The sequence below is a fragment of the Falco rusticolus genome, chromosome 6 (genome assembly GCF_015220075.1).
Source record: "Falco rusticolus isolate bFalRus1 chromosome 6, bFalRus1.pri, whole genome shotgun sequence".
Taxonomy (NCBI): Eukaryota; Metazoa; Chordata; class Aves; order Falconiformes; family Falconidae; genus Falco; species Falco rusticolus.
The window spans coordinates 1999627-2017797 of NC_051192.1; the positions used below are offsets into that span (position 1 = coordinate 1999627).

General features: G+C 48.4%; 1 protein-coding gene across 2 annotated transcripts; it reads right to left on the bottom strand.

The window, feature by feature from the left end:
• Nucleotides 1-940: 940 nt before the first annotated feature.
• On the bottom strand, nt 941-13115 carry LOC119150511. 2 transcript variants are annotated; one of them, XM_037393106.1, is made up of 8 exons: nt 13041-13115; nt 8612-8723; nt 7860-8004; nt 6680-6793; nt 5962-6106; nt 4581-4729; nt 3937-4076; nt 941-2727 (listed from the first exon to the last, which is right to left on the bottom strand). In XM_037393106.1, the coding sequence occupies exons 2-8, from the start codon at nt 8715-8717 to the stop codon at nt 2606-2608; spliced, it is 921 nt and encodes a 306-aa protein (XP_037249003.1). In that variant the 5' UTR covers nt 8718-8723; nt 13041-13115; the 3' UTR covers nt 941-2605. The 2 variants fall into 2 exon arrangements, with proteins under 2 accessions (XP_037249003.1, XP_037249002.1); XM_037393105.1 differs by lacking the exon at nt 13041-13115 and adding an exon at nt 10689-10920 and having other exon boundaries at nt 942-2727.
• Nucleotides 13116-18171: the final 5056 nt, after the last annotated feature.

The following is an 18171-nucleotide window of genomic DNA, read 5'->3' on the forward strand; positions in this document are numbered from 1 at the left end:
CATCTTGCTTCCTGATGCCAATGCTCTTCTCCAAACCTTTCCCAAACTCTTAATAACCTCCTGGACGCACAAGGACCAGAACTGCACACAGCCCTCAAGATGTGGGTGCACAGCAGCTTTAGAGAGGGGCGAGGGTATTCTCGATTTTAATCTTTTCCTAACCACCCCTGAGATACAATTTGCCTTTGCTGCTGCCGCATGTGGAAATACTGGGGTGGGACTGGCTACCATAGCTCCAAGCTCTTGCATCCAAGTGGCAGGGACCAGCTCAGAGCACACCACTCAAGAGGTGACATGCAGCCTGGTTTTCCCCTTAGGCATCCTTTGGTACATGCCCACAATGTTATTTATTCATCATTTGCACTGCCCACCTTTGGTTTCCTAAGAGCTTTTTGCAATTCCCCAGTCAGCCTTCTCCTTTAGTGTCCTAAATAATCGTCCATCATTGAATTGCCTCTTGGGTTTTAATGACTACATTAGCCAGCCTAGGCTTAATGACACGTGCCACCAGCAACCTCCCTTCCTGGAGAAAAACATCCCTTCTATTTCCCAGCTTCAATCACCTACGATGTCTTTTATGCCATAGTTCTTCAGCTTTTTAGAGGCCAGCGGCCACATAAAAGAAGTTCACTTTTACCTATGTGTTTTCTGAGTACTTTGGAGAACTCAGAGTAGGAGACATGACTTCCCTCTACAGAAGCCCTGTTGACTTTTCGAAGCTAATTAATACATTAATTGTGTCATGTGGCATATAGTTCCTCATCATTTGGCCAGCACAGACACAGCAAAAGCCCTGAAGGCTTTGCGTAACGTCCTGTGGAAGGGCCGTGCAGATGCCCTGGTCCAGAAGCTCTTCCTTGGGAGAATGACAAACCTTCCAGAGCTTCCTGCACATCAGAGGCTGCCCAGCCTCACACCAACTGCCCACCCCACCTGGACCCCTTAATCCACACGCCAGGGGATTTAATACCACTGTATTAAAGGCAGCAGCTTACAGGGAAGCTGCTGGGAGTTTACTAGCTGGGCCCTTGGGACGCAGAGCTTATAAAATGGAAGTTTAATGAACAGGGTGCTGGGCAGAGGAGTTTAAGTCATATATAGGAATGTGCATCGTCCAAGTCTTCACCTCCAAGGTTGATGAAGGTGTGATGGGTGAGAGAAGCTGTACCCAGGAGCATCCCAGGGCAGGGGGGCAGCTGGCTCAAGCAAGGGACCAGAGTCACCATGGAGCCCAGGGGACAAGTGAAAGAGAAGCTAGGACAGTTGCACTAGATCTACAGAGTTAGTAGAGAAGTGGTGGAATTAGCTGATTTATCTGAAAAGAAAACACACCAGAGTGACAAAAATTACATTAGACTGATTTTTGCTCTTTAAGTGTAAACAATAGCATGTGTTATTTTAGAAAAATTTACCTTTGTAATAGTATTGAAAAATATTCAGCATCTGAATGCGCCTGCCATGTAGAGACACTGTCCAGACACCAGTGAGGCACCATCACCTCTTGGGTAGGCACAGGAACAGAGGCAGTGGCCCAACAACTCAGTCAATCTGCTTTTAAGCTTCCTAACACCAGCTCAGAAGTGGTGAAGCCACATGAGAAAGCGCTGATCCAGGATGAACTCGCCCTACCGGTTCAAATTATTATTTTTTTTAAAATTCAACAAGTTTCCTTTGAAGCAGCAGGCTTTACCCCAGATCAGGTATCACCTCACCTGTACACCCAGCCTCCTGCCAGAGTGGCTACAAAGCCTGCCCAGCTGGAGGCACGCAGCCAGGGCAAGCTGCTGGCCCTGCACAGCCAGGGAAAGGCAGCCCAGTGCTCCCATCTGGCCCAGATCCTGTCTGATCTCAGGTGGGGCAGGAACAGCACAAAGCTGTGTTACTGTGGGTCCACAGGGGTGCTGACAGTGACCAACTTCACTCAGAATGTCAGGGAAAACCAGGGCAGAGACTCAGATACCTTACTGCATGCTGAAAAGCAAACATGTCTTTGGTTTCTGAAGCTACAACAAGCTGGAAGAGGTTCGAGGGCTTGCAATTGTCAGAATTATTCAGTGTCTCCTCTTCTCCCCCTTGGACATCAAGCATCAGAGCTGACACCACGAAGGTAGAGCCCCAGAGCTGTGGTACCTGCTCCCATCACAAAGAGAAGCAGGAATGGGAGCAGCCCCTGCCTGCAGATGGGCTCACACCGCCGGGGCTTGCCGGTACCTAGCACTCGGTGGCCAAGGCAGCGCCAGACCAACTGCTCACCTTCACCCCTGGGGACAGCTCACTGACAGCTGCACTCCAAGATAAATAAACTCTCCAGGATAGAATATGAACATCTGTTCGCACAAGCCTGCCCAGTGGCTGTTGAGAGCCCATCCCTGCGCTGGTCCAGAATCAAACCTAATGCAGGAGGGTGCAGAGTCAAGGTGGGGCTGCGAGGAGCTAATCTAAAGGAACATGGCTTGTAGACGCAAGCCATCCGCATTTACAATGGAAAGAAATAGAGAAAAGCACAAGGGAATCAATACTGGAAGGAAGGACCAGCAGACACCTAATTATTCCCCCCGCCCCCCCCCCCCCCCTTTGAAGTATCTGTCACAACACACCAGAGGTCTCAGGCCACTGTGCCTGATGGGTCTGGGGTTTCTGATGCTTCCAGTGGTCTCCGACAGTGTCTGCACGTGACTAGTCCCAGCCGAACAGCAAAGATCAAGCAAGTCATTGCCAGCAGGACAACTAGAAAAGAAACACAGAATGTGTCAGCACAACATCAGGGTTGTATTTCAAAGTCCAGACTTTCACTGGTATCCAAACTCACCTGATGCTTCCAGGTCAAGGGATGTCTAAAAGGGGTGGTGGTGGTGGTGGTGCTTTTTCTTGGAGTGTGTTATTAAATTTTTTATGAAGAATCATGCATGAGTTTGAGAAAACCACATTCTTGCCCTACCAGTCAAACAAGCCGGAGCACTTAGAATGAAGTTTTGCTGGCAAAAACATACCTCCTGGAGGAACACAGCTGCCTACCAGGGATCACACATACCCTCAGCATTCCTGGTGGCCGCAACCATCAGGCGATGGGTCTCCAGTGCCCTCAGACCCCTGACAGACAAGCTCTGCCGGGTCCTGGCTGGGTGCTTTTAGGCACTGCCAGGCTCCAGCTGCCCTTACAGCAAAAGGGAATGCATACTGGAGTGGTCGCAATGGTGGTGCCAGTCTAAAAATTAACTTTAGCCACTGGTATGTGGCAGCAGGAAGGCTGAAGGGTGGGAACTTGCTCCCTCCCGCCGGCCCTGAGGCGAGGGTAGGCATCTCAAAGTGCTGCAGCAGGATTCACACAGCTCGGTCCCTTTCATGCCAGCTACTCATGATGGTACAGCTTGCACCAGACTGCGACTGTTCAGTATTCGGATGGATTAAGCCCTTTTACCATGGGTGACTGCACTCTGCTACAGTGGCCTGCAGCAACCAAATAATCCCAGCAAAACTTGTTAAGGCTAGCCCGAGCTCTGCATAGGAAAGCAGCACGCGCAGCGTTTTGCTTTGTGAAATTTAGATGCAACCCCTGCTTGGGTCAGAAACGTATGCACTACTGTCTCCGATACAGATCCCAAATAATGTAGGGCAAATGGAAATCCACAGCCTCTATCCCAGCACTGCCTCAGATGGAGTTACCAGCAGAGGATCCAGGTAGATGATGGAGAATCACAGGGCAAACCCATTGCACCGGGAAGCGAACCTGGGGCAATGCAGGGTTTGAACCCAGTCCCAGCACTCGTGGACAGTGATTTCTGCCCTACTCTGCTCTGCAAAGTGAATACCTTCTAATGAATCCCTAGTTCTGCTTTTTATAAATAACACTACAAGAAGTAATTCTGTCTTTCTGCCCCTCATACACAGGGAAGATGTGGCCTTTTACAGGAGTTGGAACCAGTCCAAGAGATTCACCTATAAAAATGCCATTCGTCGTTGGGGATGACAATGAGAAGTTCTTGCATGTGCTGCCAGTCAGAGCTATTATGACCACTGGGTAGATTGTCAGGTTATAGTGGACGTACTTGTCAAGAAAGAAGTTTTCTAGATAAAACCTGTGAAGAAAACAAGTGACCAAAGTAAGCATTTTCTCTGTGTATTCTCCCCCCCACCCTGGAAAGTTTAAGTAAGGAATTGGACAAAGAATGGGTTGGTTTTTTTGCAGGCCAGTTTGTACCCAAATCCAAATTTGTTCATTTACTAAGATTCAGAAGATTAATAAAAGAAGTTCTCTAGGGTAAGTTCAGGGAAAGAATAAAGCCATGTTTCGTGTGTGTTCTGTAGGAAGCCCTCACCTGCAAACCTAGGGCAGGCTGGGCTTATGCAGGTCCCAGCATCTGTCCCTGGCACGTTGCAGGTGCTTATGGCACTGCTGAGCGTCGGGGAGGAGAAACCTCTGCCCAGGCTCCCTGTTTGTCTGCCATGGATTTTACCAGAGGCCTCTGTACTCAGCGTTGGTGCGGGGACAGCCTAGGAATGAACTGGGGCCGTAGCCAAACCCATTTGAAAGAGGTGGAAGGGGTCTTCCAGGCTTGGTGGGAACCCATGGGGCTGCTTACCATAGTACTAGGCCAAGAGCAAGGATGCTCAGCGAAGCAGTGGCTGCTGTCTCGTGGGACACGTTCCACTTGTAGGTCAACACAACAGCCAGGTTCAGCAGGGTGGCAATGGTGGTCCACGTTCCGTAGAGTGCCAGCCCGTTCTGGACCTGCCACACAGCACAAGATGACAACGGCGGTGAAGGCAATTCCTGCTTGCCTTGTGACCCACAGGTCCTTGGGCAGCAGAGCCAGCCTTCTGGACCTAGCTGCAGGCAGAGTCCCTTAGCATGGGGAGGAGCTGAAGCCTTGGAGTCCCCAAAGTACCCCAGAGATCCATCCCAGTGGTGGCTGCAGAATTCCCTGTACAAAGCCCAGCCACCCCAGCAGGGCTTTGCCCCTTGCACCCAAAACGCCCAGTCTGCCTGGCCGCCCAGCCCAGTCGCTGCAGGCTGCTGTGACAGGCAAAGGGAACAGCTTTTTTGCATTCCAACTACCTCCCAGAAAACCTCTTTGCTACACAGAACCTGCCACAGGCAGTAGCAAGGGCTGGAGTCACTCCTGGATGAGCACAGGTAACCCAGCTATTCCCATTCCCCTGTGTACTGGTGCCTCAGGAAACACAATACAAGATGCAGAGAATGGAGCCCACTCCCAGTTTGTGCCAAGAGATGCAGGCTCATTTCCAGCAGGGCTGGTAGGAACTTTTCTGTGCAGAGCCCCCCAGCTTCACAGGCTCCCCCTCTGCTGAAAACCCTCCCAACTCCCTGGATGGGGAAGCAGGGACTGGGGGAGCAGGTTTGAGCTAGGAAAGGGGCACAAGGAGGGAACCAGGGAATGATGGAGCATGACTATGTTTCTCTTATTTCCCCTGTGCAGGTTGCCAAAAACAAACACCCACTCCTCTAAGGGGTAGCAATAAAGCCATTTTCTTCCAAGCTTTGGGAAAACTCAGAAAGGCAGCTGCATTTGAAACCTTGACCAGTGTACACTTCCCCATATAAAGAAATCTATAACTTTTTGTAGTCCTATACCAGGGACATCACCAGCTACAACAGAAGCCACCCTTAGCAACAGCTTCTCCCTCGATAAGAAATATTCTTTCCAACCCAAACACAAGTCTGGGCTGAAGTTTACATCCTTTGCCAAAAGCCTCATTCTGTAGCAGCTAGTGAAATGCAGGGATATACCTTGCTCTGGATCATTCCCATGATATCCAGTAGGAAAGAGATGCAACGAAGCCTGTGCTGTGTGCCCCTGCAGCAGGCACAGGTTAGGGCAGAAGTTTTCCCTTACTGATCTCCTGCCATTGAATCTTTCATTCTTGATACCTTCAGCACTGCACAGAGGGTTGTTTTTTTTTAGCATATACCAACAGCACAGCTTGCCAAATGCCACCTACTAGGACGCGGATGAGCCAGAGCTCAGCTCTGTGACCCTTTGCGAACCAGGAGGAATGGATGCTCAGGGCTCGGTGTGAAATGAAGAGGGAGGCACACGTGGTCAGAGTGAGGGCTGCCAGGAACACCAGGGCTGGGAAGAGGTATCTAGGACAAAGAACATGCATGTACACAAGATAAAACACTTTTCAGTGGTGTCACAATGCCTTCATTCACAGCTTTAGCGTTTAGCCTTTACTGTCTTTAAGTCAATCGGCCTTTAATTAAGGTAATCGCTATGCGTAGCCCTCATTTTGACATACTACTCTTTTACTCTGTTAATCACAAAGCTGTTTTCCCGACTGCAACTGATTTCTTCACCCCTTGACAGTGGTGCTATTAAAAGCCCTTCATGTGACCATGATTAAGCAAACAATCCAAGGCAAGGAGCTTAACTGTATTTATGAAGAGGCATGGCTCCTGTCTTACCTGCGGAGGAAAAATCATGGAAGAACAGCAGCTTCGAGGAGATCTTGGGCTCCAATAACTGACCCACCTCACAGGCAAGATGACAACATGGTGTAAATACCCCAAATTTTTGAAGGCTACCTGTTGCCAAGGCCTGCCGTAGGGTTTTACAGGTATGATTAAGTGTTCACACATAGGGGAATGGGCAAAATGGAGCATTGGGGCAGCCCCAGCAGGAGGGTTGGGAAGCATTTGTAACAAAAGTCCACTTACTCTCGGTCCCACAGGAAAAGCCATCCAACATTGAGGCCATTATTCAGAATCCACACCACATAAAAAGGTATTGGCAGCAAGTCTGGCTTTATGTAGACACATCCAAGTTCATTCCTGCCAGGAAAAAATGGATACAGAGAAAGAAAAAACAATGCCTGCATTGACTAAACTTCCCTGGACTCATTTTCCTCATGCTGACAGGGACTCTACATCAGAGTTCAATATTTCAGCTTAAACCAGACTGTTTCTGCTCTGCACCCTTCTGATGCAGAGACGCTGCAGCTTTCCCCATCAGGGTGCTGTCCCACAGTATGGAACTTCTTGCTGGTCTCTGCACCACCATGGATTTAATGGGTACCAAGGGCTGCTCCACAGATGCTGCAAAGCTTGTGCCGCTGGTAGGAGTAGCAGTGTCATGGTCATGGGTTTTGGTCCAGCTCCCAGGGGAAAAGGCTTATGGGATCATAGCATGTGTATGTATGTATTGTGTGTGTGCACATACATGTATATGGACTTTGTTACTTCTGGACAAACATATACATCGTTCTTCCCTCAGCCTTCAGTGTTGGCCAGTATCAACTGAGCAACTTCTTATAAGTCACATGAAATCATCAAATGCACGAGACTCAAGCTAAGCAGGTCCCTAGTCCCCCTCGGCAGCAGAGCTGCCATGTCAGTCTATCCCACAGAAGGCAGCACAGGATACTGCAGATACTGCACGGTACTGCGTGCGCAGTTATCAATCCCATAGCCTCAGGAAAAGCTTCAAGCCCGGTTCAGTGACCCGAGACTTCCCAATGTCAGTTCTCTGACAGAATATAAACTCAAAGCATTCGCTCTATAATTAATCGATTTCGCCTCTGTGCATTCTCAACATCTAGAAGCAGGTGAGCACAGCTACTGGGTAGCTCTGCCAGATGACATGAATCAGCGGAAACCAGACCTCAAGGAACAGTTTGTGTGCTTGGTAACCTGTCCACATGTTAGAGCAGTTCCTGCACCTCCAAACTGCTTCCCAGCTTTGGATGCTGAGCCTCAGATATGCTCCAGCAGCAGAGCTTTGGTGTGCCATGTCAAGAGGAAGGACAGGGGACTTACTCGGACTAGAAAACCCAGAAAAGTGGGTAAGGTGAGCTACAGCAGGGAAGAGCCTCATTTATACTGTAAGCAGGGAAAATACCTTCGACAGATCCCTGACAAGGCGTAGAGAAGCCAGGCAAGCTGCCAGGCATAGATGACATTCCAGATGAGGAAAGTCCAACCAGCTGGGGTGAAGTCAGTGTTGTACTTGGCTGAGATGTTTCCAGGGGTTGTCCTGAACAGACCTGCAGTGGATGAATGTTATTGCAGGCAAAAGTGTTACTACATACCAAGGATGGGGAAAGACTGTTTTCCCTCACCCTGCAGTCGTCCACCCTTCAGTGGATCTGAGGGAGACGACAGGATGCCCTAGGTTAAATCAAGCCACGTGCTGCAGTTAGCTTGCCTTTGAACACCCATTACGGGATCACTGTCCCTGTGGGGAACCCTAAGGGCCTTCCCTCTCCTACAGAGCCAGGGAGGAGCACAATACCCATTCCTGACAGATTCAGCTGGGTAGTCTCCAACCCAGCACCCCTGCCCTCCTGAAACCCACTGCAGCTGCCTGAACAGCTTCCACCAAGGCAGCGTACGCAAAGTCTGCCTTTCACCCTCCGCTGGATCCAGGTTCACCGGGAACAGGACCATTTCTTTGGATTTCAAGGGATTGGGCAGGGCTCAGGCACCTGGCTGTAACACGTGGAAGATGCACCAGCTACCTCCACCTTCCACAGATCAGGGTATATTTAGAGAAGCAACGAGGTAACAGATCTACCCATCTAAGGCACTTCATATCGTTAAATGATTAATGCATGGAACCCACCTCTAACAAAGACGATTTGCCTGCCTTACCTTTGAATGCCCCAGTGGCATTTCCAGCATTCAGTATCACCATGACTGTGAAAGTAGCCAGAGACAGAAACATCACCAGAATCTTCGGCTTGTGTATAGCATCCATCTTACCCTGCAACAAACCAGAGGTATTGTTTGCCTGTCCTAATGTGTGCCTGGGTTCGTTCCATATCGCAGGGACTGTTTCAGAAATAACATTGTAAATACCCCAGGTTTGACTGCCGACTTTTATTTGTGGTGTTTCCGTAATGACTGAAGAGGCCTTGCCTGAGCTAGGAGCATCTTTCTTTGAACCAGCATCTTCCTGACAACAGTCAGTGCCAGCAGCCCAGAACCAGGGCAAGCAACTGATACTTCCCCAGAACACTCTTCAGCAGCTCAAGGATTTCTTTAGTATCTTTAGTAGTATCTTTGATAGTCTCTCACAGGTTTTTACAGCTGAAAACTCTCCAGATCCATGAAGTTATCCAATGATCTGGGGGAAAAACTTGTCTTAGTGCCTCAGATCCTGTTAACGACCTCTACCAGCCCCTACCACTAATGGCTAAAGAACCCCCATCCAAGTTTCAGATGGAAAGCAAACATCTGGGGGGGCTGCCCAGGTTCTGGATGGCCCCGACCCACAGAAGCAGAGTAGCCTTGCCAGGTTGCGGGAATGCTGCGGGAAACCATGGGGTGCCCAGCTAGCCCTGCTCTGCCACCACCCTTCCCTTACCAGCACAGTACAAGAGGCGTTGCTCAGGTTTGCCTATGGATGTATTCCAAAGGTTTCAAGGTCTAAATAATAAGTGAGGACGTGTAAAACTTATCTGCCATCACCACTGCAGTTTTACTGAAGCCAGCAGGCCTATCAATTTTGCCCACTTTAATGTTTTCACATTTCCTTCCCAAAGTCTTGGCTTTGCAGCTGAGTGCCTTTTAGTTCAATACAGCTTTTCATTTACATCTCTAATCCTGTAACTCCTACAGAATAATATCTTTTCATGGTGGTATTACCTCCTCGTCTGCTGGCTGCAAATGAGATTTAATGCTTTAGCAGGTCTCAAGAACTTTATAGATTGTAAAAGCTACATACTATGTTTTTTTCAAGGATTGTAAGTAGTGACTTGAGCTCTCTCAAGCTTTCTCCATTAGTCCAGCATTTGCTCTGTCAAGGAAGAATTTTGTGCCACCTATAAGAGTAAGCATATGTGCATGCACACTATAGCCAACAGCTTTATTTCCCCTCGCAGCTCAGCACTTGAGCTGTCTTCTCTATGCAATGGCACTTCAATGCCTTCCAGAGTTGGCAGGAATAACAACCGAGCTGCTCCAAGGCACTCGGCATTGGGCTAAAATTCCAGCTCCCACTTCAGTGCACAGTTTATAGTTCCAGGCTTTGTTCATGGACCAAGCTGCAAGTAGACACTTCACAAGGAAATGGGAGGGGAGGTGCCATTCTCTGTAAATCCATACAAGCTTTTCCCTTTCCCGTTACATCTACACAGAAAAATCACCCTTTTTCTAAAATTAAAATCCTACGTGAAAGAGCTCATTTAACTCCAGCTATCAAATCCCTATTAGGCTTATGTCAGTCACATCCCAAAACAAAGTGTCTTCAACAAATGACTGAAATTCTGAAAAGAAAAATCTACTTGTACTATTAAAGATATAATTTCTGACTCCGGAAATAACTGCCTTGCAGATTTTGGAAAGCCAGGAAAATGCAGGAGAGGAAACATCACTTGTCCTATTCTTATATCTGTTCCTTGAACACTGCCTTTTGGCCACTCCAAACCAGGACATGGGACTAGTGGATCTCACTGTCAGGCCAAATCTACGTCCTCCTGACAGCCCTGTAATTGAATTCAACACATTTCTGTTTTATTAGCATATTTGGGAGAGACTTGATTACACACTTGGGAGAAGCCCACGCCTGCTTACGGAAGCCCAGGAGGAAAGCTGCCTTTTCAAACCGGTCAGTGATTTCAAGACTGTCTCTCACCTCCTGCCTCCCTCTAATTTATCATCCGCAATATTTCCTTGCCTGCAGTTTCAGCCACAACCACCCTTTAGAGGAATCAGAAATATTACTCACAAAGATCCAGGAGGGCTTTTTGGCAGTGCCTTGCAGCTGTAGTTCAGCTACCACCAGCGCCGGGGAGGCTCTGCCGCTCAGCCTTATCTAAAGAGATTTTATACAACTCACAGCAGATAAATAACCATGCAATATTTATTCAAAAAAAAAGATAATCACAGTAGTTTGGCATGCTTTCCATCTGAGCCGCAGCCTCCAGTTGGCTGAAGCCTCCCAAAAACAAGCACTTATGCAAGAGAAACGCGATTACTTAACGAGGGACTTTTATAACAGCTGGAGCAGAGCAATGCACGCTCCCAGCTTGCTGGCAGACAATAGCGCGTGGGTGCGTGCTCTCGCCTGCTTTGTGCTTCCCAGCTCCACCAGGAGGAGGGAAACCCAGCCCTCTCGTGCCAAAGGCATCGCACAATGGGAGCCAGGGTGGGAGAGGGGACAGCCGGGGCCTGGGGAAGCTGGAGATGCAAGACACGGTGAGCTCTGGGTCCTGTGAGCAATAACAGACCTTCCCACAGCCCCAGAGGGAGCTGGAAGCTGCAGCCCTCTTTTATATTTTTTTATAGCGTTAGATGTTGCAAGACACAAGTAGCTTCTCTTGCATGGCAAGCGCATGTATAGTAATCCTGTGTATTGATACCTCACATCTGTTCCTTGCAGGCTGTGCATACTCCATTGAAAATCCACAAATCTGCCCTCAGAAATAGCCTTTAAGTAATTCCTAACTCTGATGGACTCTAGAAACCCCTGGGAAAACCTTCCCAACATCAGAACCATCAGGGAAGTATAGGTGATAAAATGACCCCAAACCTGAAGTGCCAAATAGACTTCTCTAGGATTATTTTTGTTTCCCCCCAACGAGATTGGGTTCAAGCATATTGCACAAGTAAATTTTTGTTCAGATATAGGAAAGGATCCCGCCCCTCCCTGCAAGCCAGTCCCACGGAGTCAGAGCAGCCACACTGGCTCATCAGTCTCCACCTGCACCTCTCCAGTCTCACCACATCCCCTCTTTTCACTTTATGTATTTCCCCCTCAAATTTAAACTGTTACAGCCAACTAAAAATATGCTTCAGCATCAAAATATCATTTATCTTGTGCAACTGCAGTGCCTACAGGCGGGCAGCCTTGCTGGGCTCTCATCAACATAAAGGCAGTGACTAAACAAGCCTCTGGCCTCACCCACTGGAAGCACCATCACTGGGCTGGGGACGGACCCTGCTGGGGCTTCCGAGGAACCTGGGATAGGGGTACAAAGCCGACATGAACTTGGGTTTGCCAGCTGGGAGGTAGGACAGGGCACCCCGCCAGCGCTGTCACTGCCTACCTTATCAGCGTGGGTCCGAGGTCCGCCCTTCGATGGTATCTGGTGGGGAAACCAGCGGCTTACGCGTGATAATTTCACATCAGCCAGACAACGTGTTGTGCCCCACACTGATCACAAACAAAACCTGCTTGTACATAACCAGTTCCCTGAAGAAAACTAAGGCCTGACCTCATGGTTTGGTGGAGTGAGCATCTTTTCCTCCTGTTTTTGTTTTGTGCACCCCCCAGATATGCACGCTGTGACACCCGCCCCCCCCCCCCCCCCATCTCCTAGAAGCCACCTTCAGGTTACACGTTTATAAGCACTGTTACACCAAGCACGGGCTGAAATACAAGCCTGACAGATACATCCATAGTATGGCCCTCTACTCCTAGTATATTAACATCCACAATGCACTTTTTTCACACTGGATCACATCTTATTCATGGGCCACTTACGTAGTGTGTATACGCATACAGATGTTTTTATTCAGATAGCCCAAACAACCTCAAGCAGAGTATCGGACATTTTCATCCATCAAATGGGTAGTCTGAAATTCATCACTTAGGCACAGCTGGCCAGCTAGGTCCGTGCTGACCCAAACCCAGGGTAATTTCTGCACGTGGGAGAACCCATGCACCTTTTTCTGTCCTGTGTTCTTGCTGGTTATTTCTTAATGCATCTGCCTTGTTGCAGCGAGACGGCTGGGAGCGATGCCACCACAGCAGTAGCCTTGTCCTTGCACTGCAGTAAGCCAGGCAGAAGCTCTAAGCCCACATTCTGGGTTTCAAAAGTTCTTTTTTTCAGAATAAATTGTGACACAGGCCTTGGATAAAATATTCAAAATTATTTTATCATGCAGCTTTACAGAAATTCCCTAAAGAATGTTGGTAGGATACAGAGGAATGTACTTAGTGCTTATAAATGTGTTAAAACCCAACAGCCCTTGCTTTGCTGGGCTGCACAGCTCTGCCAGGATGGGACTGCTTGGCACAGCCCCCGCTCGGGGATACCCATGTCAAACGGAGCGAGCGTTTAGGGAAATGCCCTACCTGTCTAGTGTCCCTTCGCCAAAGGGCCTTTCAGACTTCTGTCTTCCACGTGGGAATCTCCATTGAATATCCTCGCTGGCCCATTGAGGAAGAAAAATGATATTGTCAGGTGTGTGACAAATGCCATACAGACATTCCAGCCACCAGCCGCTGCCAGCGCTGGTATGCGCGGAGGGGAGCACGCCCTGACCCACATCCTGGAAGGGTGTCTTGAAATCAAGATGCTGAGGCACAGGGCTGAATGAAATAATTGGAACCATTTCCACCCCGCAGCCGGTGTTTCACTTTTCAAGACAAGCTGCTTTGAAGCAGATGCAAGTTTTATCCACCTGGGTCACAATAGCTGGGAACTGTTTCACTCCAACAGTTATTTTACCATCATGGCAGTTTCCCACTGATAAGAGGAATATACACATATTCCCTGTATCACCAAAAACCTTTAAAGACAGGTCTGTCTTTAGAGCCCTCATTTGTGATTTCCCAGAGAAGAAAAAGGGAAAAAGAATTGCTTTTCAAGGATCTGCCATGCCCATCCCTCCCCACGCACACTCCCTGCAGCACTATGGTGTGTTCCACTGGCATCAGTGCACCCCAGGCACCAGTCCACACACAATAGTGGGACCAGCTGCAATGGGACCACAGCTCCACTATCACTACCCCGTGCACTAGAAAGCTGTGTAAGCATTTACAAGGTGCTGAGCTAGCATGAGCAGACTTTGTGCTGGAATTAACACTGTGCTGACAAAAGGAAGTTTTGTTGTTTCATTTTTTTTTTTGTTTGTTTTAAAAGATGAATTCTCCTGCTAGCAGCTGAAATAAGACACTCCAAGGACAGACAGCTTGAGTTCCAGCACAGAAAGTGGAAGCCAATTGCTTTCTCCCCACAGGTACCTACTGCTGCGGAGGCCCTGCCCTTAAAATAAACTCATTTTGCACCATGCAGGAACTGAGACAAGTTCATTTGTGGGCAGCTCACCAGCTTCATGGCACATGCTGTCATCAGCGGGAAACTCCAGAAAGCAAAGTACCAAAAAGCCACTTTTCCTCACCAAGGAAAGCTCTAATGTCACCTAGGACAGAGCTGTTTCTCTCTTATCTGGACATCAGCACAAATAGGTGAACAAAACTAGTGCCAGGATAGTAGCTACATTTGCTTCCAGCCAAGTGACCCAAAATAAAAGAGCCTGTGAAAAGCAGAAGGGCTTGACACCCGGGCTAAGGTAGCATGCTGCATGCCCTCACCTGCACCAAACCGCAAGACAGGCACACCCACCGACCCGACCACCTCCCTGGCCAGGCAAGAGCTCAGCAGCAACAGATGAGACCACCAAAGCCTTTTTGCCCCCATCAGCAATGTCTGGTTTAAACCCAAAACGCATCCTTGCATGCTCAGAGCTCCCATTTAACCCTTGCAGCCTCTTGCTTTAACCATAGCCTTTCCTAACGTGCCAGGCAAGCTGTGCCCAAGGGGCAGCGACCTCACTGGAAATAATTTTCAGGCCAAGTTCAGCAAATGTTGACAACCAAATGTATTAATCTCCTAACAACAGCTCAAGCATCCTAATCCTGCAGCAGGTTAATCTGGGTGCCTTCAGTACCAGGGATTAGCCCTCCCGCGCTGCTGGCTGGAGGGGATGGGGCTCGACCGGAGGCACTAGGATGGGCACACGGTGAAGAGGATCTGTGTCTGCAGTCCCCTCTGTGTATTTTAAGGAGAATTGTCTGCTTTTTGTTGCTGGAGAACAGAACAGATTCACCCTTTGGCAGCAAGGAAATTTCCCTAGGTTTAAGGGAGCAAGAAGGTTCATAGGGATCCACTACCCACTTACTTTCAACCACATTAAGGCAGCTGTCATGCTAAAAAAAATCATTGACTGTTCTGCAAACCTTTTTGCCAAGTTCTATGTTAAGGACATTGTTGTAAGCATTTAAGTAACCCAGAACTAACCCGGGCCCCACTCTTGTGAGAGAAAGAAGCGGGGGACACACCAAAACCAACAATGCGCTTCTAAGCTCACTTTCATGAGACAAGCAGAAAGTATTCTCCCCAGATGTTCTCACTTACTGATTATGCCTTGGCACATTTCCCTTCTGCACAGGCTGGCCGGGAGCCAGCAGTGTCCACAGCACTGCAGCAGCAGCACGGCAGCGCTTGCGGGAGCTGCCGGGTACGAGACCCCAGACACTCACCTGCACAGCCCCCCCTTCAGAGAGGAGGGCAACAGCGGAGCTCAGCAGGGGTGAATGAGGACACAATTATATGGCCAATATCTTCCTTCTGTAAACTTTATTTTCTTCAGTCACTGTAGCAGTAACACACAACCCGTAACATCCATTCAGTACTCTGCTTGGGCAGCATCACTTTTGTATCATTATGGATGTCAAAATATCACCCTCCTGCCTAGCTTTTCTCTGCACTCTGTCACCCGCAAAGCATCAACACACCACCCCCCACCCCCCCCATCTCCACAAGAGCAAAAGGCACCCAGGAAAGCAGCCCCTTGCGCTAGAAGCGGACCTCTGCAAGCCCTCAGTGGCTAGAGATAGCCATTTTGCAGAGCCCATGTGGCCACCCAGCACAGTCAGGGACAGAGACAGGTAGGAAGGGAGAAAAGGCACCTGGATTGCAGTCAGAGCACAAGTTTTCCAGACTTGGGCAAGAGCAGAGAGCTGCCTTCGTTTTATAGCTGCAGCATCCAGGTCAGCAAGAACCTCTCACGCAGAAAGCCTGCTTCGAAACCTGGGTGGCCTGATTTTCTTTATAGCACTTTTTGTGGCGCTTCATATGCTTAAATGCAGCAGTGTCACCTATAATTGCCAGCATTCGATGCAGCTGTCAAATGGGCAACATGGATCTTGAGCTGAGCACTTAGAAAATGAGAAACATGGCAAATATTTCGATTGCAGTAGCTTTCCTACAGGAGGGCAGCACAAAGCTTTAACAGACAACTTCAATTTGCAGCAGTGGAGTGCCTGACTTCAGCATGAATACTCCTTTAACATAGCAATTTTGCAATCTAATTATCTAGGGGTTTTTTTTTAAAGGCAACTAAAGTATATATAAAATGCCAGCACATGGATATATATCACCTCCTACATGAATCATTAGCAGAGATGGAACATTTAGTTCCATCACTGTGGGAAATTAGTGGAAGAAAGCTCACTGCAAGACCTTACAGACAGGGAAGGTGATTTTTAATAAAAATAATCCAATAAGTTGGTTCTACCCACTCCTACTCTCCCATCAACACTTCCATGCAGAGCTGTATGCATCCATCTGGCCAGGATCATCTGTGTGCAGCAGGAAGCCCATGGGATAACACCATCACAGCCTCACTGTGCAACCTGGACTCCTCTGGTTTTGGTGGCACCTTCCACACCCTTTAGCAGTGGATACCATGACCTTGTACTGTCCTGCCTCACCCCTCGAGAGTTTCAGGCAAAATTGAGCCTTTGGTTATCTTTAGCTGGTTATTGTAGAGTACTATTGGTCATCAACTTGTCACCTTATCCAAGGCTTCTGTTAGTTCTTTGTCCTCTAGTTTTTTGTGGGAAGTGCATGAGCTGGCTTTGCGGCCGTTGCAAGCCGCTCCTTGAACCCTTTGTGTTTGTCTGGGGTGCTCAGCCATGCATTTCCATCCACACTAATATTCGTGCTCCTGTTAAAAGCCTCCACATCAGACAAGTCTTAACCATGTGCAATCCTAGCACAGCCAACACGAGCTGAAAGCTGGTAACTTTCTGTGGGCCAAAGCAGGGAACAACCTTGGCAACATATTACACAGGTTTTGGCTGACCATATGGAAATGCAGTTATTGAAAAATTGTGTATATCGTGGCACATTTTAGACAGCAGTCCCTCTAACTGGTTCTTCTGTGTATGTTACCATACAAACTTCACTCACCCACTTTTCCACATCCTGCATCCTTGCTTGTGCATCCACTTACCTGTCCTAATTCTCCTTATTCAACACAATTGCCCCATCCCCTTCCTCTTAAGGAAAAGACCATTTCTCCAGGCTGTTTCTGCCAGCCTCTATCCTTTCCTATGTAAGGATTTTCAAACCTATAACTCAGAATTATTTCACTACTTTTCAAAGGCAAAACCCCACAGCCTTTGCTGCATGTCGATCCTCCAGCTGAATTTCCAGACTGCCTTTCAGAACCTGGAAGTGTTAGACATAGCAAACACTACTGCAGTCAGAAATTTAAGACAAAACATCAGTTTTCTCCTAAGGTTAGTCAAAACCAGCAAGACCCTTTCTGCTATAACTTCTCAGAAACAAGCTAAGCCTGAGGCAAGTGAAGGACAATGGAAAGTGGCAGCAACAAGGGAAAACTGCAGCCAAAGAAGAAATTTTGGTTAAGTCAGAAGTGAAGCAAGGCAGCTCTAGCAGGAAGCATAAGAAAGCCATAACTGAAAACAGCATTGCCATTTTTGCCTACAGTAAATGCGTTTATTGTTTGAGACATGTATGCACACGCACATATCTAGATCCTCACAGAGCACTTTGAAGCCTCTCCAAGGTCATGCAGTAGACTGCTTTTCTCATTCAAGCTGGAGACCAAATGTGCCCATGGAAAGCCAGCTGAAGACAAGGGCCTTACACCTCAAGAAGGTGAGATGCAGCTTCTCGTGGCAGCTTTTTGCAACCTACAAGAGTTCCCAGGCCCTGCCACGCAGTGCCCAAGACCTCCTGCTCCTGCAGATGTAGATGAGGATCTGCCCCAGCACATCTGGTGATTTGGGGTAGCCTCTGGTTTGGACCTGGGATGCTTGAGGTGCCTTAGAAGAAAGCTTGTTTTTTGGAGGGACTGGAATTCCTCCCTTGGGTAACATCAGGAGGTGTCTAAAGAACAGGCGTTCAGAAGGGTCAGCAGTAAAATCAACCACCCCTTTTTGAAACCCACTGGCAGCAAATTGACAAGGGCTGACTGATGATGAGATTGTCAGAAAAAGCCTCTGAGTATCCCAGCCCTGCGCTCCTTGGAGAGGCACCGTCAGCTCTGCAACATCAGCCTCTCACCATATTTTCCACTGAACACCAAACACCTACATTGCCTTAGTCCAAACACTCTTCAGGGTTATTGTGGTGTTACTTTTTGCAACTCAACTTTCAAAGCAGGGCCTG